The sequence below is a fragment of the Aplidium turbinatum genome, chromosome 3, assembly GCF_918807975.1.
Source record: "Aplidium turbinatum chromosome 3, kaAplTurb1.1, whole genome shotgun sequence".
NCBI classification, from domain to species: domain Eukaryota; kingdom Metazoa; phylum Chordata; class Ascidiacea; order Aplousobranchia; family Polyclinidae; genus Aplidium; species Aplidium turbinatum.
The window spans coordinates 35,748,879-35,772,215 of NC_137474.1; the positions used below are offsets into that span (position 1 = coordinate 35,748,879).

General features: G+C 38.0%; 1 protein-coding gene and 1 non-coding gene across 2 annotated transcripts; both read left to right on the plus strand.

Annotated features, from left to right (window-relative positions):
* The first annotated feature begins 7,619 nt into the window (after window positions 1-7,619).
* Window positions 7,620-18,653, plus strand: LOC145766251 (small ribosomal subunit protein eS8-like). The gene is made up of 3 exons (XM_082577925.1): window positions 7,620-7,987; window positions 18,077-18,212; window positions 18,463-18,653. The coding sequence occupies exons 1-3, from the start codon at window positions 7,653-7,655 to the stop codon at window positions 18,616-18,618; spliced, it is 627 nt and encodes a 208-aa protein (XP_082434051.1). The 5' UTR covers window positions 7,620-7,652; the 3' UTR covers window positions 18,619-18,653.
* Window positions 17,071-17,176, plus strand: LOC145767745 (U6 spliceosomal RNA). Its single transcript, XR_014288893.1, has one exon. It is a non-coding gene; the product is annotated as a U6 spliceosomal RNA (small nuclear RNA).
* Window positions 18,654-23,337: the final 4,684 nt, after the last annotated feature.

Below are 23,337 nucleotides of genomic sequence, written 5' to 3' on the forward strand. Positions count from 1 at the left end.
AAACACAAGCATCTGAAAGTGTTCATCTGACATTTTGCTGTGTTTTGGTTCCAATATGTCTTTGCCCATTGAAAACATTCTTTCAACTGCAGCGCTGGAAGGTATTGGTGTGTTGTACCGAAAAAAATACATTAAAAAGTATGCGTTGATGCTATGCGTTAAAAAACCGCGAAAACTTTACAGCGTAGCCTCAAGCGCAAACTATCCAAAAAAATGTGGCCGCAAGCGTTAGCGTAAACAAAAATTCTACGCCGCAAGTCTGCGGCGTAGAATTTGCGGCGTATACGCAGGGGCGCCGGGAGCGGGGGGGCAGGGGGGCGGATGCCCCCCTGCCCTCAATTTTTCTGCAGATGGAGGGGCAGGGGGGGCAATGGTGCCCTTTTAAAGTCATGTAAGCAACTGCACATTTTGCAATATAACAATTTCTGCTAGTCGCTTTTAGCCTAATAATAATCTTTCATTTTTGCCTCAAAATAATATTTCCGGCACAAAATTTTGCAACACAGTACAGGCCTTAAAACTCGTTTTTTTTTCGGGAGCTCCTTCTCGGCGGCCAAATCTGTGTGCTTGGAGGCCAAAGAACAAAATAAAAATAACGATAGCACAAGTAGCCTAAATAGAATTAAACTTGCAACAATGCAAAAATGATCACTTAGCGTTGTTGAAGTCTGGGCCTGGGCGACGTCTACAATAGAATCGTTGCACCACGCAATAACTGCTTTATCGGGATTGTAATCCAGTACTGCGGGACCATCTAACGACACTCGCACGAGTGGTGTCTCCAATGTGGCTGATTTTAAAGAAGTTTGCCACTCCCCTAAAATTCTTTTTAGCAACGAAAAACAACGTTCGACATGTGTTGACGATGACGGCAAGGTAATAAAATAAGTATTTCAATGATGTGAAGAACATTACTAAAAGAAGCATAATTTTTGCAAAATCCCAAGCAGCAAAGATTGGCGTCTTGCCAGCTCCACGCTAGCGAAGTTATTGGCGACGCGCCAGCGATAATCGCCAGCCAGCCGCCACCGATCTGCTCATCGTTTAACCGGCGTAACGCTGGCGAAAATCGACAGTAAAGTTGGCGGCGCGTAAACGCCCAGAACACGAAAGTCGCTCAAGTTAGTTAACGGCGCGCTGTCTGTATGTCAACGAATTTCGCTAAACTTACTGGCACATTTTTCCGGCTGCGCGCGCTGTCGCTTGGCTGACGAATGCCGCCCTGCTGAAGCCCCTTTTTTTCGGCCACCATCAGCAGCTGTTGTTTTGCGAAATTACCAAAACAAAACACTAAAACTTTTGGAAGCATTTTGTGTATTAATTGTCTTTTTGTGATTAAAGCCAGACGCAATTCAAGAATGTAAAACAACGAAAACAATGAAGATTTTTAATACACAGTCTTCCCACAGCTCCATTTTCGTAATAGCCTACAATGCTAAAAAATGTTTCAGTAATTAATGAATGGCGGTTTTTATGATCATTTGTAATACAAATAACAAAACAATTTACAAGTCCAAGCCATGTGAGAGCAAAGCTAGACTATAAACATGAGGTTATTTCATAAAAGCCCAACAGCTGTTAAGTGAATTTTGACAGTTATCGCGCAAACAATAATTTTTAAGGAAGAAATTCTATTAAAAAAACTTTCTTGGTTTTCGAAACTATAATGGGTGTGAGTGTGATTCAAATTTTTGCTTGCACGATTTACCCTAGGGTAGGCTAAGGGTAAGTAAAATTTACTCCCGATTATAAACGAATTGTGTACTACATACTACAGTATCATAACCATAGTTATATTTAGTTATATATCGTTATATATAACTATAGTATATATAGTAATATATAACTGTAAAGTTATACATCTAGTTTCGAAAACCAAGAAAGTTTTTTTTAATAGAATTTCTTCCTTAAAAATTATTGTTTGCGCGATAACCGTCAAAATTCACTTAACAGCTGTTGGGCTTTTATTAAATGTTATTATTATTATTTCCTTAAAAATTATTGTTTGCGCGAAAACTGTCAAAATTCACTTAACAGCTGTGGGGCTTTTACAAATAAGCAATAAGCATATATGGTAGGTATTCCAATACGTCAAAATCACAGCACTGGAAGAAAATACACAGCAACATCAAGAACACTATTGCTTCCACTGTACTCTATGATGTAATAAAGATTAATACCAGTGACGTTCGGTGGCTTAAACCATTGGGAAAGCAACTTGGAAATATGTTGCAGCAAGGTAGTAGGCACGAGGGGCGTAACCGTCGGGCGAAGCCCGAAGGCGTGTTGCCGAAGGCAACACTTCCAGCGGGGGGTCTGGGGGGCCTCCCCCAGAAAATTTTGAAAAACACTTCCAATTTGGTGCGCTCTGAGAGCATTTCCAAAACAAAATCTTCGGACTTTCCCAGCCCGAGGATAAAGATTCAATCAATCAATCAAACTGGGACTAGTCTAGAATGTTGGCTGCTTTTTTAGACTGAGCACAAAAACTTATTGTCAATGTCATCTGTAAGCATTTACAACATGCATTGGACTGGTGCACTAGTAAAGAGCAAATAATTAGCCTATAAATTAAGCTAGTCCATTCTTGAAGAACACAAGTATGTTTGCTCTGAACTTGTGATGTCAGTCTATTGACCCAAAGAATTTAAAAAACACTTGTGCTGTTTCAGTACTGGTTGGTTAATGTACCCTTTGGAATTGCATGTCTTATTGTAGAATCTATGTTTTTTTTGGTAAGAGAACCAGCTTTATTTTCAGCGTACTCAGTAGCCTATAGTTACAAGCCCGAAAATCACTCATGCGTAGAGGCTGTATTCCTTTCGCCTGAAACCAAAAACAGCCGCTATGAGATACGCATTGACGTCACTGGGAAAGCAAGTTTAACCATAACACCAGATAACACATCTGATTGGCTAAGCAGCTGGTGTCGTTTTGCAAAACGATTGAGGATTGGATAAAACGAAGGCGTTTTTCAATGTAAGGTAAGCACTTTTGAAAGTTGATTTCCCTGGAGCTTCAGTGATGGTTTCTGACAAAAGCGTTTGCGTTAATTGGCATTTATAGGCAAGAAATGCGGTTTGGTGAGGACTTAGATACTCACAAGAGTTACGAGTAATTCTAGTCACGAACACAGTAATTTTCAAGTTAAAATAGACTTGATAAAAATAATAAGAAGTTAAACCTAGAATTCAGTCATTATATTTTGCATAGTTTTCGCTCAGGTAAGCACTGCTTTCCTTGCTTTCCCTCACCGATCGTCACTGATTAATACACAGCCAGCAGAGAAATTCAAATTAATGAGTTTTTCGTGCTATCTGGCTTTGATGGTTGCCAACACGGCAACCACAATTATAGGAAAGGGCCGCCTGAACGACGACCACAACGCATTTTCGTTTGCACATTTGTTGTGGCTGTCATGCTGATAACCTTCAAAGCCAGATATCACAAAATTCAAACCCTCATAACATAGCCTACCATTGCATGAAAAAATCGTAAACCCACGTAGGATATATGCAGTATATCAACAATCACTAGTGATTATTGCGTTTCGACATCCATTAGGTAAATATGAAAAAAAACTGGGAACAGGTCGTTTTGACGACAAAGAGCTTGGGTTCGGGGCAATGTTAGGGATTAGGACTGGCGGCAAAACACCCTCCGAAAACACGTTTGAATAACAACAGTAAACATATTAAAAGTGAACACTAAAAGGTCAACAAACAATCAAAAAACAGATAGCGTTCATGTATTGTCGGAATTTTTATCTGCGCCGGAAGTTTTGTTTGCCCAGTTCTTTTTTTTTTGCTTCTGTCACCAGCCGCCTTCAAATATCGCTTCATTGCAGATTCGATATCTTTGTCCGTCGCCTTGGCTTGCCTTCGAATCACATCTGCAATAATATGATACAAAATGAGCTCTCTGTGAAAACAATTTCGCTCACAACAACTTAGTTACACTACTAACTCACAATTAAATGTACTGTATATTGGTATAAACCTCCAATGACGTAGCAAGACGGGTAGTAATATAAAAAATACGTCAAAAAATTGTAATTAGGGAACGTTCAAATATTACGTAACGCCTTCGACGGGGGGGGGGTTATGAAAAGCGTTACGTTAGCGTCACATTGGGGGGAGGAGGTTCAAGCAAAACGTTACGTAACGCTTTCGATAACATAAGTGATATATATAATATACCGGTAATTCATCAGTGATAAACTCAGCATTATTGAAACATCTTTTGTGATAAGGTACTGCTGAAACCCGTGTTTTATCCAGCAACAACAACCACGCATGTGATATTGGGAAGGCAGGGCTAAATAGTAGAAGCTGATCTAATACTGGACGTTGTCACATTTTAACGTTTATATTACAGAAAAATATTCCATTCCTTGATAAAACTTCCAATTTGTCAATCCTCAGTTGATTTGATTTATATTTAACTTGCATTCGTAAAAACAAAGAGGCCTGGCATTTTCCACCATCGTACTGTAGTATGCATGGTGTTAGCATTGGCAGCACTTATTACTGACGATAGCTCGTAAAACTACGTAAATATACAATTATATAAATACAAACTTACCAAATAACACTTTTTTTATTTTCAGATCAAGAAAGGCAGTTTTTACATTTTTTCCAGTCCAATTAATCTGAGCGGCCAGATCGTCATTCATTAAAAGTCGCATAACTCTCCACACAGTTTCGGTACAATCGTTTTCTCCAACCGTTGTTATTTTCCATCGCTGTTAAATGAACATCCACACGTTACTCAATAATCAGTTTAAAACTGAACAAGGTAACAAGCCAAGTCTAGAACTCTAGATCGTGAACTCAAACCAAACAACTACACGTTCTATATATTGGTTATGGTTAGGTTATGCTTTAAAAATCATCATAAATTGGTCTAATAAACATGATTCTATTTTACAAACTAAAGTATTTCTGCACACAAAATGTATGTGGAAGCGTTTAGAGCAAAACAAACAAGTTTTAAAAATTAAAACAGAGCAGTTGAATAATTAGAAGGTTCTAATCTTTTTTAAGTATGATTTACCGTAGTTACCACCTGCAAAGCGAAAAAAAAACATGAACATCTGTAATGTAACATTAACTCACTTTCTGAAGAAGCAGCAGCTAAACGTTTTGATGCACCAGGTTGATATTCAGACGCATGAGCATGATAGAGCAATTTATAACTAAAATATAAATCAGGAGACAGACAAAGCTTAAATCTAAAATGACAGTCAATGGCGTTAGTGAGTGTTAAAAGTCCTTAAAATTTCGAAATAGAACTGAATTTCCTTGATAGTGAGAGACCTGAAATCATAGCCGTAGGAAAGTAAAACATTTTTTTTTTGGGGGGGGGGCGAACAAAATTTTCCCAAATTTGGCCTTTGCAAATATATTGTCAAAAATGCAATATTACTCACAATCTCTGAGGTAGTGTAGTCTAAGAACTCCTTACTCATCAAATGTAAGCCGACAAAATGCAAGCCTACCATAAGGTACGGGTACTGTATGCTACGCTAGCTACTTTAAACACTTTTCACATTTATTTGAAAATTTAAAGGGGTCGATCTTAACTTTGTTTTCACTAGCCCGCACGATTTTTCACTAGTCCGACCAGTTTACTGACTTTTCACTTGTCTGATGACGTAACATAAGTGTTTTGGCTTGCTGGCTTCTCTGACCATTGTGCAGGCGTGCTCACTACTACACGTGTCATGTCTAGCAAAGTTGCGAGAAAAAAGTAGTCACGTGCTCATTGACCTACTTTGCAGCCTTCTTCGCGCAACTTCGCCTCTGGCAAGCAAATATTTGCAGTATTTCAGAGTGACGTCACCAACCGCCATTTTGTAAACCAAAACTTCTCACCAGCGAATATTTTCACTAGCCAATCGGACTAGTAGCCTACTGCATTATTTCTACTAGTCCGCGCAAATTTTCACTAGCCATTGGCTAGCGGACTAGCGTTAAGATCGAACACAAATTTTGTGTGTATTCTTTAAAGTATTTATGCTAAATATCTCAAATTTGGTCATCATTGGGTGTTACCAGACAAAAAACTTGCTGTCCACTTTGAAAAGCACTACAAACACATTGATACAACCAAAAAAAAAATAGATAAGGCTACTTTAAACACTGTCCAAACTTATGCACACCAACATAAAGCTAAATCGCTAAAAAAAAAACACTAGAACACTAGATGCAATCCAAAATCACTAGATCTGGTGAAAAACACTAGGAGTGGCACCACTGACAATTAGACAAAGAACAAACAGGCTTCAACTCAAATCAACCGCTTGTTTGAAATGGCACGTGACTTCAATCAAGCGCAACTAAAACGGTATCATGACGAAATTTTTCTAAGGCCTGTCGTAGGAAACTCGACGGCGCGTTGTCAGCGGAAAACGAGCGAATATCGAAAGCGCGTCTCTCGCGCGAAAGTCGATGGCTGGAAGCCAGCAGAAATCGATAAACATTAAAGAAAAAAATTCATGACGATATTCGCCATTCAAGCGCTAGCCTACCGCTAACGATTTTCGATGTCGCCAATGTGAGCGCTCGCCGCCCTGATGACGCCAGCTGCACGACGACTGTTGCTACCTGGGATATGATCAAAAAATGTTTTCCCCTTGGATGTCAACCAACCTAGTTCTCCTTTTTAACAACGATTCAATGTCCGACAACATCGAATCGACATAAAAACGACAATATTGCCAGCCGATGTAAATTAGCACTTGGGATTAAAACTTTGTTAAAATAAACGTCGAGAATTACAAACAAGACTTACTGCGCTGGTGATCGCAGATGGATATATTCCATCAATAACAAATATCCCCGCACAATGCAACAGTGGCGATTATGACGCGCTGACCTAATTTTGCGTCACTCTTTGATACTACATATTTTCGACAGTTAATCCACGATCATTTTATTGCGAAATTAAATAATTGGTTAGAAGAGACCGGCGGCCAAACTTGGCCGATTGAGGAGGTAGCACCGGCGGTCATTCAAGCATTATTAGCGGCCACGGCCGCAGGCTGCTTTAAGGTTTGACAGTAGGTTACATTATTATAACATAGCATGATGCCCTTCTTTGTATACTGGACACTTGTAGGCTATCATTACTCAATACATAGTGAGCTGATACATTAGCATTATCGCTATATCTTATCTTAAAACTTGACAAAAAATTTGCCTTTTAGTAAAAAAAAGTGCCCTTTTTTCGTAATCTTGCCCCCCCACTCAAAAATCGTTCTGGCGCCCCTGCGTATACGTACATCTCTGGTTGTGATATCTAGATCATATTGTTTATATTTGCATTGTGCTATTCTTGCAGTTGCAAGGCGCTGCAACCGTGCCATATTTTAAACTGATTGTCCTGCTTTGATATCGTGCACTTAATAACGTCCGCGTTTTGTCATTTCTACCTTTTTCTAGACCTCTGCAATGTTTGTCATATATTGTTTTTTCGTTGTAATGGTCAAAAATAAAAATAAACTAAACTGATTCTCACAATATGCAAAATAAAAGTTTTTTTTCTCCTTTTTAAAATTGAAATAATAGTTTTTGGTTTTGCAAGATTTCAACTCACCCACAATGCAATGCTGCACATGAAGTTCTTTTCGGTGTTACTCTTAGTGAAAGATGGGGATATCGCAAGACTCATGGCATAAAAGGCGAGCTACGGGTGGCAAACGCCCTCAGCCACGCAAGAAGCGAAAGTTTGAGCTCGGTAGACCACCAGCAAATACTAAAATTGGAGCTAAGAGAATTCACCTTGTACGTACTCGAGGTGGTAACAGAAAATTCAGAGGCTTACGTTTAGACTCTGGTAACTTCTCATGGGGTTCTGAAAATTGTACAAGGAAAACCCGCATCATTGATGTCATGTACAATGCAAGCAACAATGAACTTCTTCGTACAAAAACTCTGGTGAAAAATGCCATTGTTTTAGTCGATAGTCAACCTTTCCGCCAATGGTGAGTAGTATTGTTTACCGTATTTACTTGATTGTAAGCCGCATGTAACAGTGTTAAAAATTTAATGTAAACCGCCCTTGAATGTAAGCCGCAAATACTGTTTACACGCAAAGCTGAAACTGTTTACTGTTAAGTACCATAAATAAAACTGACAACTCCTTTTTTTCTTTCGAATGCACGTCATAAATGCATGTGACAATTTTAAATGCACGTCACAACTTCACAATTGTCGGCATCAGACAACGCAGTACGGCAAAACATCTATGGCAAAGTCGACAAGGAAAAAGAAAAAATGTAAGCCGAATTTGATTGTAAGCCGCCCTTGAATTTAAGCCGCAAACATGATGGAAAAAAAAACTTTATAAGTCGCGGCTTACAATCAAGTAAATACGGTACGTACCGGTAGTATATTACGAATGCAACCTAGTTTGTACCCTGAACAGTTCATACCCTGAAAAGATCGAGAGAAAACATTAAAAAAAGCGGAAGTCGCTGATCGCAGTTTCCGCAAACATTTTAAAATTTTCCCCCTGAAAAGATCGAGGGAAAGATAGCACAAAGCCGAAGTCGCTGATCGCAGTTTCCGCTAACCTTAACCGTAACCCTATCCTAACGCTAACCCTCGCTCATCGCAGTTTCCGCAAACATTTTTCCGCAGTTTCCGCTAACCCTAACCATAGACTAATCTATGCTCTAACCCTAACCTTCGCTGATCGCAGTTTCCGCAAACATTTTTCCGTAGTTTCCGCTAACCCTAACTCTAAGTCTCTAACCATAGAGTAATCTATGCTCTAACCCTAATCCTCGCTGATCGCAGTTTCCGCAAACATTGTTTCGCAATTTCCGCTAACTGCAGTTTCCGCTAACCCTTACCTTAACCATAGAGTAGTCTATGCTCTAACCCTAACCCTCGCTGATTGCAGTTTCCGCAAACATTTTTTCGTAGTTTTGCAGTTTCCGTTAACTGCAGCTCCCGGTAACCTTTACCCTAACCATAGAGTAATCTATGCTCTAACCCTCGCTGATCGCAGTTTCCCCAAATATTTTTCCGCAGTTTTCGCTAACCCTAACCCTCGAGTTTGTTTGCGGAAGCTCCGATCAGCGAGTTCGGCTTTGTGCTATGAAACTGCGATCAGCGACTTCGTTTTTTTTTAATTTTTTCTCTCGATCTTTTCAGGGTACGAACTGAGGGTACAAACTGTTCAGGGTATGAACTAGGTTGCACCCGTATATTACAGCTGACCAAATGCTTGACAAGTTCTTGTACTTTAGCATATAAAGTTAAAAGGGGTATTGCAATAGCACATTTGTAATTGCTGTTGTAATTTTAAAGTGCTTCCAAACACTGCTGTCACACAGGTTGAATGATTCTGCGCAATCTGCATAATAATACAATTCATAAAAAAAACAGTGGTAAATAATACGATGACAGCAACAACAAGTGGACCCTAATAAATCACTTTTTGTTGACGTATATATGTTTTCACGCAATGGCTATTTATACCATATGTTGTGCATATAGCCTAAGAGACTATATGCACATGTCCACTCCAGCATGGCATTCTTTTCGTAAAATTTATGAAGCGTGTTAGCAACATTTTGATGTGGCCTCCAAACCAAAGACAGATGCCTTGTTGGGTTGCATTCCAGCATTTAATTTGTTGTGTTGTTGTACCAGAAACCTACAGACACAGTGCTCGAAAATACAAACTTAACCGAAAAGATTAGGCAGTGGCTATTTGACCCGTCTTTAAATCTGAAACACTATTTGACCGGTCATGACGTCACTATATAGGCACTTTTTTCTTTTTCAAAGCAAAAGACGAGAAGAGCGCCTATATAAGTTCTAAATTCGACAATTGTGTTCAACTTATTCGGTGGCGCGTAGAATACGTCTCGGGTTGGTGTTCCAGGGGGAATGAGTTCGATGCGGTACTACGCAGAAGCGTTTTTTTTTTTTTAAACTAAATTTTGACCCGAAGTGACTCAATCGTTAGGCTGCTGTATTTTTGTGGTCAATTTTTAATTTGAGTAGCCTACAGCCCAATTTTTTATGTCTTTTCAAATTATGAGTAATAAAGTTAGAGTTTTTTATAGAGATGTACCGATACCAATATTTTGGCCGATACCGATATCACTTTTTTAGGCCGATACCAATATTTTGGCCGATACTTTAGTGTTACAAAAAGAAGCAATTTTGGTATTTGCAAATAATTATATCAAATGCTAAGTTTTACCTTATTTGCATGAAACTATTAAAAAAAGCTTTGAATTGGCATATTAAGCCAATTCAACTTAAAGCACAAGATCAAAAGTAAAACCACAAGATCTTGTGCTAAAACACAAGCCGTGGCACCACCGCGACTGACACAGTGACAAATTAGTCTAAAACCAAAAAAATCCCCTAAATTCAAAATTAGTTGTGTTCAAGTTTGGCGCTTACAATAAATAAATTCCAAAATACGCCACAAAACCAACAAAATTTGGAAATTTATAGAGCAGCAAGGGGAACTTCAAATGGGCAACATTAGGTGCGAAAGGGAGCATTATTACGTCATTATGAGTGACAATGGACAGATTTGGAAGTCCTTGGCATTTGAAGATTCAAGAATCCAATCCCAACTGAATGTTGTGTCATAATAGTAGGTTTTAGTAATGAAAGGCCACCATGATTGAAACTGGGGAAAAGGGAAGAAACATTATATCATAATTGGGGTTTCTGAAAAATTAATAAAAGGTTTGCGCAAACTCTCCAAATAGGCAATCATAATTGATAATAAGATGTAAAATGTAAACCAAGTCATTTGTGTAGTCGTACAAAAACTATTCGACAAGTAATGTGCAACCTAAGGGCGGTAGGCACTTTAACAGGGTCTGCTACTATTCGGAGATTTTTTAAATTTTTTTAAAAAAATTATCAGTAATTATTATTAATTTTAAAAATTAATTATTTAAAAATTATAGGTTTACTTTAAACTGCCACTTAGGTTTTAACTTCATCTTTTATGGCAAACGCTATTTGGCAACTGTCTTTTTTTAGTTGACACGTTTTCGCTGAGACTTTATCTCATTAACTCCTATTGTTAATCATTAAAACTGTTGTTTTGATGTAAAACACATATTTTGAACAAACCCAGACAACAAAATTTGTCATTTTTACATTGATTCGAATGTCTGCAGGCGTTAAATCAATGTAAAAATGACAGATTTTGCTATCTGGGAAGGCACTCAAAGGTAAACACTGGATGAAATGCAAGAATGCAAAAGAAACAATATTGTGAAATAAAATACAAAATTCTCTTTAAACAGAAGAATCGGACATACATCTCTCTGTTATCATTTTTAATGTAAAAATTCCTTTTGTGGTCCCTTTGTCTGGAACAAATAAAAACTGTGCTGTTGAAATTTCCGATTGTAGTTTTAGATTGTAGTTAACTCATCTAAAGCTTCGATAATTTCAACTATAAAAAAAGATATTGTGGAATATCCTAGTATGCGTATCCTAGTCAGCTAAAGTTCTCTTTTCTACACGATTTCAACGTTTAGCGGCGATTTCTGCTGGTCGGGATAACTAGGCTATGGTATTTTAACGTTTAGCGACATTAAAACGATAGACCACACATTTGGTTATCTGTTACTACAAGTTAGGCTAACTGGGTTCTTGGAACAAATTTTTACTGGTCGGGATAACTAGGCTACGGTACCCGGTAATTTCCTTTCAATCCAAGCTGTAGGCCACACATTTGTTGATCCAAACTACCGGTAATCATTTTAACTATTCAAAAGTATTAACTTATAGACATGAACATGATTTTTTTTTTTGTAACATCTTTTTTTATTTTCCCTTCATATCTTAAATTTTTCTGAAGGTGTTGCGACCGTGCCAAATTTCTTTCAACTCAATCATTTACTTCGGTCACAAGCACGTTTTAACGTTCGTGTTTTGTCGCTTCCACCTTTTTCTTGACCTTTGCTATGTTGACGTGTATTGTTTTTGATATGATGGTCACAAATAAAAACAACTGAACTGACATGACAAATTTTCATTTAATTGTTGAAACATTTTATTTCTATTTTCTCTGCACGATTTCAACGTTTAGCGACGTTGAAGCGATGTAAAAACGGCAATGATAAATAGGCTAGGATACCCGATAATTTTCTATTTTTTTCTGCACGATTTCAACGTTAAGCGACGTTAAAACGATGTAAAAACGGCAATGATAATTAGGCTACGGCACCCGATATATTTCGAAAAATTTCCGAATAGGGAACTCTCCGAAAAAGGCTGTCTCCGAATAGGGAACTCTCCGAATCGGACTCGCCGAAACGGGCCATTCCGCTTTAACATACTGATATCCTATTGAACCACGAACCATCAACCAATCAGAAGCTACGTTGTTCATGACGTCATCAAGGTTGCGTTTCTCGGAACAAAGGAAAAATGCAACTTCCCACCACTGCTATTGCTCTTGTTTGTTGTGTAATTACCAAAAAAAAGTTTAAAGTAATAATCAACTCTCTGGCTAAATGCTGAAATGGCCACAATTGGACGGACAACTTAACATCTGATAGTTCGGGTTCGTTCAATTGGATATCAGTATGTCAAAGGTTCTACCCCTAAGGGCGCTTGTCGTTTGGTTGAGAAGCTTTTACCAGGCCAAGACTACCAAGGTAGCAAAAATGTATCATTTTGCATCGTTTTTACGTTGCTAAACGTTCAAAAATCCCATGTAACTTGGTTGTTTTTAGTAAGCTGGTTCTATCAGTTTGTGATTTAATTTCCACCTTTCGTTGTAATAAACTCATCAAGCTTAAACAATGTCAGAGTAGGCTAAGTACTAGGCTGTGCAACAAACTCCCACAGCCACAGTTATCACCACTTGCTGCTGACAAGTCAAAGAACATCTATGTCTTTTGATGTTGCCTATTTGCGTTGCATTTTTGTGTTTTTTTTTTATAGTGATACTTGCTCTTCGCTATTTCTGTTACGTTTAGATGATGTCACATTATTATGCCGATTTGAGATATAATAATTTAATTCATGACGTTGTATGGATGAAAAACTTTTACAATACAAGTTTTATACTCTGCTGAGAGTAAAAAAGAAACACAAATGATAAATATTGAAGAAATTGAGTCTCTTTACACAACTTAAGAATCGAACAACGCAAAACCGCTGAAACAAAATGTTTTGTTTAAGTGAAAGAATCACTCTAAGCAACCAATGTTAAAACTTGCGCGCAAGAAGTCATGGGAGTGTGACGTATCAAAAATTTGAACAGGTTGTTATTTTTCTACATTAATGTGACGTTAGTTACTACTTTAAAAAAATTATATCTTTGCTTCTGTAGAAAATCTGCAGCAAACGCCTTTTTTTACGTGTTTAGTATCGGCCAAATTTTGCCGATACCGATACTCAAAAAATGGCCGATATCACCGATATCGGTACATCTCTAGTTTTTTAATTTTCTTGGATTTGAGAATTTCTCTGGATAATTTTCCGTTTGTCATAAGAGGATGTGACCCCCAAGTCTGATCAGAACTGACGATGCACTGAATAAGTGCGAAATATATTTTCTGTAACATCTACTGACAACTGATCCCTGTTACCTTAGCAATTGAGGTTTTAGCTTTTATCATAGTAGTTATCAAAATTAATTCATATTTTTTATTTGACATGAAAGAGTATTGGTATAAGTATAAAATATGTGAATTTCAGTTCTTAATTTTTATACCCATTTTTTTATAGGCCCTCAAAGTTTGGCCTCCGAAAAATGCATGTAGCAAATTGAAACCTCTATAATCATATCAAGCATTTCTCTGACGACTTTTCAATCTATATTTTTGGACTCCTTGGGTCTTAAAATGTCTGTCTAGCAATTTTTAGCCATATTGTATGATCGTAGGTTAAGAAATTAGAAATATGACAAGAAATTGGACAAAATCACTGAAGCGGAACAGGCAAAAATGGTGATTTTTTAACGACCAAAACTCCACCAATGTTTATCAAAATTAATTCATATTTTTTATTTGACATGAAAGAGTATTGGTATAAGTATAAAATATGTGAATTTCAGTTCTTAATTTTTATACCCATTTTTTTATAGGCCCTCAAAGTTTGGCCTCCGAAAAATGCATGTAGCAAATTGAAACCTCTATAATCATATCAAGCATTTCTCTGACGACTTTTCAATCTATATTTTTGGACTCCTTGGGTCTTAAAATGTCTGTCTAGCAATTTTTAGCCATATTGTATGATCGTAGGTTAAGAAATTAGAAATATGACAAGAAATTGGACAAAATCACTGAAGCGGAACAGGCAAAAATGGTGATTTTTTAACGACCAAAACTCCACCAATGTTTAAAACTTTTCAATTTTTTTTTGCATTCTTAATAATTCTTTGACATCTACAAGTATGCCAATTTTCAATAAAATCTATGACATGTGGTGTAATTTTACCAAAAAATTTGCTCATGTGGCATGGAATGACCCATATGCAATGATCAAAGTAACCACTGCAAAGCAATTTCAGGGGGGCCATGAAAGTTTCCGAGTTTGCAGCATGATTGATAAATTACGGAATTTAAAAATTGGTTGGTTGTGCTTTATTTATGTATTACCGTGATTTTCAAAGTGCGCTTCTCAACTAGGATGATTCATAAATTGAAATTTTTGTAATTCAATGGGGCACCCTTTTGTATCGTGTCAATACCTGAAAAAATAATCCTGTCAAATTTTTAGGGCAATCGAAAGCATTTTTAAGGTTGCTACCGACTTTGAAAGCCGCACATAATACACAAATGGGTCATTCCATGTCAAGCTCGACCATAGGCGCCGAGTTTTCAAAATAGCTGGGCGGGCGAACACGCTGTCACATCATGAAGGTTATTTTGTGTGTTTTTCAAAAGGGCGATTTTGCGAGGTTGTTGGGCTAGCCTAGTTTTACATTTAAGTATATGTCTCCTCTAACACGATTTGGAAACAAGTAATAAATGTAATTGGTACGCAACAACGTCTGGTCCTGGTAATTCAGTTCCGCATGTTTTTTGTGATTGGTATGTGCGGGTTGCGGGACGAAAACTGCAATACTGTACTAGTTCCATAATTACATTACTATTGTTGATACAACACGATAACACACACACAATACATCGGTGGGTTAGTCGCTCCTAGCGGGCGCACAGATAAGAAACAAGATGCTGTAATGCAACGCAGAAGCGATTTCACGGCAATTCAGCTCCCGAGAAGCCATTTAGCGATAAACTGCGCTATTGAACCGAGCTTACATTGAATCTACAATTAGAACAGTTATATAACGAAGGAGCTGAATTGCAACTAATGACAACCAACGGTTTCATCCGGCCAAACCAACAGGTGTGCACATTTCTTATCAGTGACGTAACAGACGCAACTGTGATGATTGAGATGACAAAATAGAGCATTTTGGCAGCAGAGTTAATTGATAACGTCTTTTGAGAGAAAATTATTCCTTTGAAGAACAATGCTACAGTTTTTACAACGATAAAACATCTGGCGATGTTAAAACGATGTAAAAGCAGTGGAAATTGAGGTCAGACTTTTGCCGCAAATGAAGTTCCTCGCATGTTTGGGGAACGTTCAAATATTACGTAACGCTTTTTTTCCGAATTTTTGACCCCCCCTCCCCCATGTAACGCCAACGTAACGCATTTTTCAATCCCCCCCTCCCCCATGTAACGCTTTTTCACTACGAATTCAGCACAAAAAACTACCATTCCGTACTCGAAAGCGTTACGTAACGTTTTGCTTGAACCCCCTCCCCCCCGATGTGACGCTAACGTAACGCTTTGCATAAACCCCCCCCTCCCCCTCGAAGGCGTTACGTAATATTTGAACGTTCCCTTGCGCAATTTATTTAATTTATAGCACTGGGCTACGAGTGGCAGAGTGGAGACAAACGGCGCGGCCGGACACTTTTGCTCGCTTAACGGCGAATCAACGTTGTTTAACGTTGCATGAATGTTACAATGGCAATAATTGACGAAAACTAATAGCTTAATTAGTAGGTCTAGTAGGGGCTATCATATGGCGACAAAACCCTGCGAATAAGGTAAGTAGGCTAGGATCAGAAGGTGGCAGATGGTTACAGAAATTTTGGGACTTAAATTGCATTAATTTTTTTTTTAATTCCTGAAATGTCCGGCGGGCGCGGCCCGCCCGCCAGGGACTCGGCGCCGGTGAGCTCGACCCTCTTAGATTTTCTTGAAATTCACACTAGATGTATAATCAACACAAAAAAATTTCAGCTCATTATCTCAAGACGTTTAGAAATTATAGCCCTTCAAAGTCACCAAGGTCCCTCAAAATGCGTTCGCGTGTAAATTTTCCTCCATGTTTGGGTCTTCATAACTTTTAATCTAAAGCAGGGGTCACCAACCTTTTTTGCATGCGGGCCACTTTGGCACTAAGGAGAGCTGTGGCGGGCCGCACTAATAAAATGATAGGTAGGTTGACTCGTATGCTAGAAAAGAACGCATTTTGTACCCAGTATCCAGCATTACATGTTGTTCATACTTATGTTCGAATACCGCAGCTCAACAAAATTAATCGAACAACGCTACTGCCAGGCCAAGCTCCTTTTACAACACTTTTGACTTTTTTAACAATGCCTAATAAACGAGGCCACTTGTTTTGTGCACTTATAGCGAGGCGAGCGGTTTCATCGGAATATTCATCGCCAAGCAAGAGTGGTGTTGTTACTTTACTTCGCAAAAGATATCTTGCAATTAACAGTTTCAGACTTTCAGTGAAAAAGGAAATGTTTGACACATCGCAATACAGGCAACAATAGTGACCTGCAAACATATCAGCGAAAAATAGGCTCCAATAACAGGGAAAAAGAAACCAGGTACCATGAAACAAACGCTTGTGGAAATCACCAAAAAATCGTAATTCATGAACAGTCTTCCCTCTAAAAAAGCAATGAGTTGGTTTTTCATCCTTTTTGTGAGAGTCAATAAAACCGTCTTTATTTTATTATTGACAACTCTCACTTACGGTGCTTATCAGCATGGCAAGAATTGTTGATTAACAACATTTTGCAGTACTTGCTTCGGCAGAACATATACTAAAATTGGAACGATACAGAGAAGATTAGCATGGCCCCGCGCAAGGGTGACACGCAAAATCGTGAAACGTTCCATACTTCTTAAAAAAAAAACGTTTTGCAGTACTAAGCTAAATATTTTCATAATACAATCAGAAAAAGTCTTTAAATCTATGTATAATATTTTGCCAATTTGTTATAAATTGAGTTGGCACACCGACCTATTTTGCCAACAAAAACTTGCATACAGGGAATACTGCTCATGAAACACAATAACGGTGAAACGCACACTAGTGTTTACATGACGTTTGCAAACTTAAAATAAGCAACCCTATGCTCACAGACAAATTCGAAAAGAAACGTTTTAATCAACCACTGGGACAGTATGGCTGGACATCGCATTGGAATAACTTTAAGCAACCCCCACCTAAAACTATAATCTGATTGGTCGGTCGGTGGAATCGTATGCAAAGCGAAAATATGCTTCCCGGAAAGTATTTTTTGCCTTCGTGCTCATTAACTCCTCAAGAAAAGTATTTTTTGTTATACTTGTACGCTGATACCTTCCGCGGGCCGCAGCGATGCAGCGTGGCGGGCCGCATGCGGCCCGCGGGCCGCCATTTGGTGACCCCTGATCTAAAGCATTTACAAAGCTGAAATTTGGTATTCTGCTTAAGAAGCAGCCCTAGTTTTCATATCTACCACCAAAATTGCTAATTTTAAATTAGTTTTAAATATAGAACCTTTCTAAAAATGAAATTTTTTTATCAATTTTTGATGTCCGCTATCTCCCAAACCAATAGTCACATAACTACCATTTTGCATATCATTAATCTATACTAGTTGGTAATTAACCCCCATGAAACTGACACCAAGCATATGTGAAATTATTGAAGTTTGGAGGGTGCAAAGATGAAGGAACCATGTGAGGATGAGCAGTGAGCACTGTCATAAAATTATTTTTGACTTCGCCTTTTAATGTAATACCCATTCTTTTTAATAGGTATGAAGCTCATTACGCCATTCCCCTTGGACGGAAGAAGTCTTCAAAGCTTTCCGAGGCAGAGGAAGCCAATTTCAACAAAAAGCGTTCGAAGTCCAACCAGAAAAAGTACATTGAGCGTAAAAAGCTGCCAGAGGTTTGTCAAACAACGGTTTATAAGTTAAATATATTGCCCCTGTAGCTTTCTGTGCTGTAATTTTTGGTACCGGTACGTTATTAGTGAGACTATGGTAATTTGCCAAGCTCTTAAATATAGTAATATTTTCATATTTGATATTGGTTAATACACGTTAACAGGCGTGTATGTAAGGTCGCCAAACTTAAAGGGCACTGGCTTATTTCACACCATCTGGTTCTCACAAGAATACTCATTATTTACTTTTCAGGTTCTTCCAGGTTTGACCGATCAATTTTCTCAAGGTCGCATATTAGCCTGCATTTCATCCCGACCTGGCCAATCAGGACGCTGCGATGGTTACGTGTTAGAGGGAAAGGAATTAGAATTCTACCAAAGGAAAATCAAGGCTAGAAAGGGCAAATAAGCCTAATGTTCCTATCAATAAATTGACATCTTCTACTATTGTGTGGTGATTGCAATTTAAGAAACTAATCCATAGATTTATGATTTGATACATGACGTTTGCTGGTACCGGTACCTATTAAGTTTCGATCTTGTGTTGCTGGGTGTGAAATTATGGTTCATAAAACATGACTCCTTTTGGGTACTTATCAAAATCGTCGCGCGGATGAGTGAGAAAAGCTTCAAACTACTGACGCAGTTCAGCTACCCGATTCCCCAGATTGGAAGTGGAGTTTCCATTTTAATTATTTGCCACTGCTGTCATTGAAGCTCTCCATCTTGGGACTGAGAAAGTGCAGGATAAAGATTTGAATCATGTTACGTAGACCGAGGTCGCCATGATTCAATCCACCGACCAGTGTGTGATTGTAGACTAGAATACACCGTTCGCCGAAGTTTTACAAAACAACAGGAGAAACGTGACAATCGCCACAAAAATGTAGAACACGCGTAGGCTACTGTATATGAAAATTGCTTGCATGAAGCTGATTTATTTGGCTTATAGCGGCTCTATTTAAAAAAGGTACCGGTAGGCCACCCATACACAGTTGCTGCAGTAGTGCAACAACAACTTTGACACGGTAGTGGTGGAGAAACTTAAATACTGAGAGTTCTAGGCTACGGTACTAGTTTTCATACCAAGAATTAAGACGCTGGACGTTGCAGCTTAAGAACCAACTTTTATATTAGGCTGCAAAATTGATTGCACACGACAGACCAACAACTCGGATGGACGCAAAATTATGTGAATGGCAGAGAGCAAGCACGCGCTCTGAAATTCCAGCCTGAGGATTTGTACGCAACGCAAGAACAAAACTATGTACCTGTAAGGCCACACGGGTTCCACAACCAATTATGAAAAGACATATGCATTATGCAAAGCCCGCAGGAGCTACAGGCCAAATTCACAAATTTGGGAAGCTAGAATCTAGGTGATGAAGTATGCTTCTACGATTGAGAGAAAAGGCTACTGTATTCTTCACTTCATATAAAATTTCCCCCCACAATGCACACGCCAGAAATGAAGTGTTTTTGCTAAAATTCGTTTCCAACACTTTTTAACAAAATTAAAATTTATTGATGAAGCTTTGGTAGAGAGGTTGCTTTGTTGAACCCAAGGGTTGAACCATAAACAAACAAATCAAAGTAACCTTAGCGTATTTAACATAATGCAGACTATTACACACAAAAGAATATAACATAATACAACTTAATTCAAACGTTTTCGACACGTAGGTACGTGTGTCCTCATCAGGAATTACTTGAATCTGCAATATACATAAAGTGTCAAAGTTTAAGATAATTTTGACTTTGTACTATAACTATAACGACACTCCGCACTAAAAAGCACAAAAAAACAAGTGATACAAGAATGATCACATGAGGTGTAAACTACTGGCATGTGACAAACAATTGGAACACACACAACCAGTGGCGTACGCAGGATTTTCTCAAGGGGGGGGGGGGGCATTGAGAGTAGCGTAGCCAGGATTTTTGAAAGGGGGGGTTTTGACGACCGGCGAGCGAAGCCCGACGGCGTTTTCGCTGAAGACGACACCCAGCGGCGGGGGTCTGGGGGGCCTCCCTAGAAAATTTTGAAAAATTACTTTGAATTTGGTGCATTCTGAAAGCATTTTCAACAAAAATGTGGGTATGAATATTCCTGTAAAATGGTGCTGTCAAGTGGCATAGCAAAAGGATTCATGTTTTCTTCAGCATTTTTCGGAAATAAAGCTAAGTCTCTATGTTTTCTTGTTGCTAATTCCTGACTGAGATATTTGAATGTTTGGTATTGACAAAACTCGCTCTTTTAATGCAGTTTCGTTTAAAATTAGGCAAACTTTGTTTAAGAGACATAGGTTGATTGCTTTTTTTGCGAGATTATTACAGTTTTATTATTTATCAATTTTCTCCTTGGTTGATTCAAAAAACGATTTTATTCCGGTAAGTCACTAACTTTTATGCTCTGAAGTCAACCCAAAGTTTAGAAAATGTAACGTCATAGAGGTCATACATCTTGATAAGTGTCAAACAAAAAGCTTTGAGACAATGAAGTTACTTTAGGCTATTTCTGATATATTCAAGTTTTGTATAACGAATAGCTGTTTAGATGTTAATCTAGATCGAACAAGCGATCTCAGCAGTTGCAGATGGCTTGCATCCTTGCACAGTTTGACGTGAAATTACATCATAGGCTAAAACTTTTCTTGTAAACAATGTATTAACATCCGTAAATTTAATTTGAAAGGTTGAAACCCCCGAACCCCCCTCCCTTGGCCACGCCACTGGTGCAAGACAGTGGTGTATTATTTAATTTCTCTTGTTTTCTACCAGGGCTGGAAAAAACGTTTAGCTTCCCGGGAATCTGTTTTTTTAGAGAAAAAATTTCCCGCGGCTTACAATCACGATAATGAGAACCTTATACTTTACTGATCTCCAGAGCTGACGTAAACCTTAAAAGTCATGTCGACATATTCTTGATGCCCCCCTTATCGAAAATTGTTCTTTGTATTACCGCTTTGAAGGAGGATTACGACTATGAACAAAAGAACAAATTTTAAACTTCATTTTGAATGGAAAAGACATGACGTAATGTCTTCCAACCTTAGTTATATATTTTTTCATTACGTAACGTCTTGTAGGAATAAATTGAAAATCAGTATGATCACTCAAAATGAAAGCAATGGGACAACGAATCCTCACTAAACCAATCAATCAATGGTCTTGTTGCACTGAAGATGACAACCTTATATTTTACTGATCTCCGGAGCTGACGTAAACCTTAAGGCATAGATCTGTTGACTCAATGCAAACCATTTCAAGGTTGGGAGGCGGGGGGCTGTCAATTCAACTTTTTTGTATCAACAGTTGTATCTTTAAAACCACTGAGGCTGCGATAACGAGATTTCTTGACTATTCCTAACTTTTATTCACCTCTATTGAGCTGAAATTTTGAGCGAATAAAGGTTATAAATTGAAAGATATAAGGCATTTCTCAGCACATCCTCTGAAATATTTCATATTCTATTGTGAAACATTTTCCCACCAGCTGGACGAAAGTAATTAACTTGGCCCATGTCTCGTTAATCCTAACTGTTTCACAGCGTGAAGGGCATTGGCTGTATGTAAAATAACGTAAAAAAAATTAATCCCAACATTACTATGCACGTTCTTCATTACTTTACCAAAAAATAATATATAAACTCACGCTACAAATTACACTCAAAAGTGACCTCAACATTTCAACGTACATGAGCAGTTCTAAAATTCACATAGTTTTAATTTTCGGATATGCTCAGCGTGAATAATTTTACAAAGTGAATTCCAAATTTTGAAACCGTGCCAAAATGACAGAGATATGACTCCTAAAGCATAAGAAGAATTGACAGCCCCCCCCAAAAAAACTGAGCAAGACTCAGGAGCCCAACCTTCTAAGGCTTAAAAGTCATGTCGACTTATTCTTGATGCCCCCTTTATCGAAAATTGTTCTTTGTAGTACCGCTTTGAAGGTGGATTACGACTATGAACAAAAGAATAAATTTTAAACTTCATATTTGTATTGAAAATACATGACGTATAATGTCTTCCAACCTTATCACATTTTTTTCATTACGTAATATTTACCACCACCAAACCACTTTTGACGATCGAATTTGTTAATTTATTATTCGGTAAAATGTTTAAATGATGTCACGTCATTACGCCGATTTGAGACATAATTTCATTCATGACGTCGTATGGATGAAAAACTTTTACAAGTTTTATACTCTGCTGAGATTAAAGAAGAAACATAAATGATAAATATTGGAGAAATTGAGTCTCCTTTACAACTTAAGAAGCGAACAACTCAAAACTGCTGAAACAAAACGTTTTGTTAAGTGAAAGAATCACTGCAAGCAACCAATGCCAAAATGCGCGCGGAAGAAGTCATGGGAGTGTGAGGTATCAAAAATTTAACAGGTTGTTATTTTTCTACATCAATGTGACGTTAGGTAAAACTTTAAAAAGTCTATATCTTTGCTTCTGTAGAAAATCTTTTTATCTACTGTACAATTTAGTCATCAAGGTTTTCCATACTTTTTTTAAAGAGAGAGCTTTTACCTCCCCCTCCCCCATGCAACTTGAGTTGACTTACTTGAGGTTGGGATCCAAATATTAAAAAAAATATATTAATATGTATTAATAAAAATAAAAAATGATGCCCAAAACATTGGGGGGGCAGCTGCCCCGCCTGCCCCCTCCCCTGCCGGCGCCACTGTTTCTCAGAAATGCAAAAGAAATGATATTGTGAAAAAGAAATACAGTAACAAAACTAACAAAAGGAAAAGGTGGCAAAACCTTAATGGTTTAACCCTTTGCTTTTCAACGTTTTTTTGGAAGTTAACTGCTCAAGGGGGGGCCGTTTTTGGATCAAATTCAATCAGCTGTTACGTGTTATCCGCTGATGCTATTTGAACAGAAGTTGCACTGGTGTGAAAGCAAATCATTTGTATATAAGTTTGAAAAGTCATTATTTTAAAATTTTATATGTTAAACTTGATATTTCAATTTTTGCAAAGGTACCCAAAAACGACAATTTTGATTTAACTTGCCGCTATTTAATTACCGTGCTAATCCGATTTCATGCAAACTTCTGAATAACAAAGAGCTCGATCGAACGCACGAAGTGTGTGTGCGGTGT

Excerpts from the sequence above, each read along its gene's own strand:
- LOC145766251 (XM_082577925.1), top strand. The coding sequence starts at position 7,653 with ATGGGGATATCGCAAGACTCATGGCATAAAAGGCGAGCTACGGGTGGC. Across the intron at positions 7,988-18,076 it reads AGTCAACCTTTCCGCCAATG|GTATGAAGCTCATTACGCCA; the intron begins GTGAGTAGTATT and ends TCTTTTTAATAG. Across the intron at positions 18,213-18,462 it reads AGCGTAAAAAGCTGCCAGAG|GTTCTTCCAGGTTTGACCGA; the intron begins GTTTGTCAAACA and ends TTTACTTTTCAG.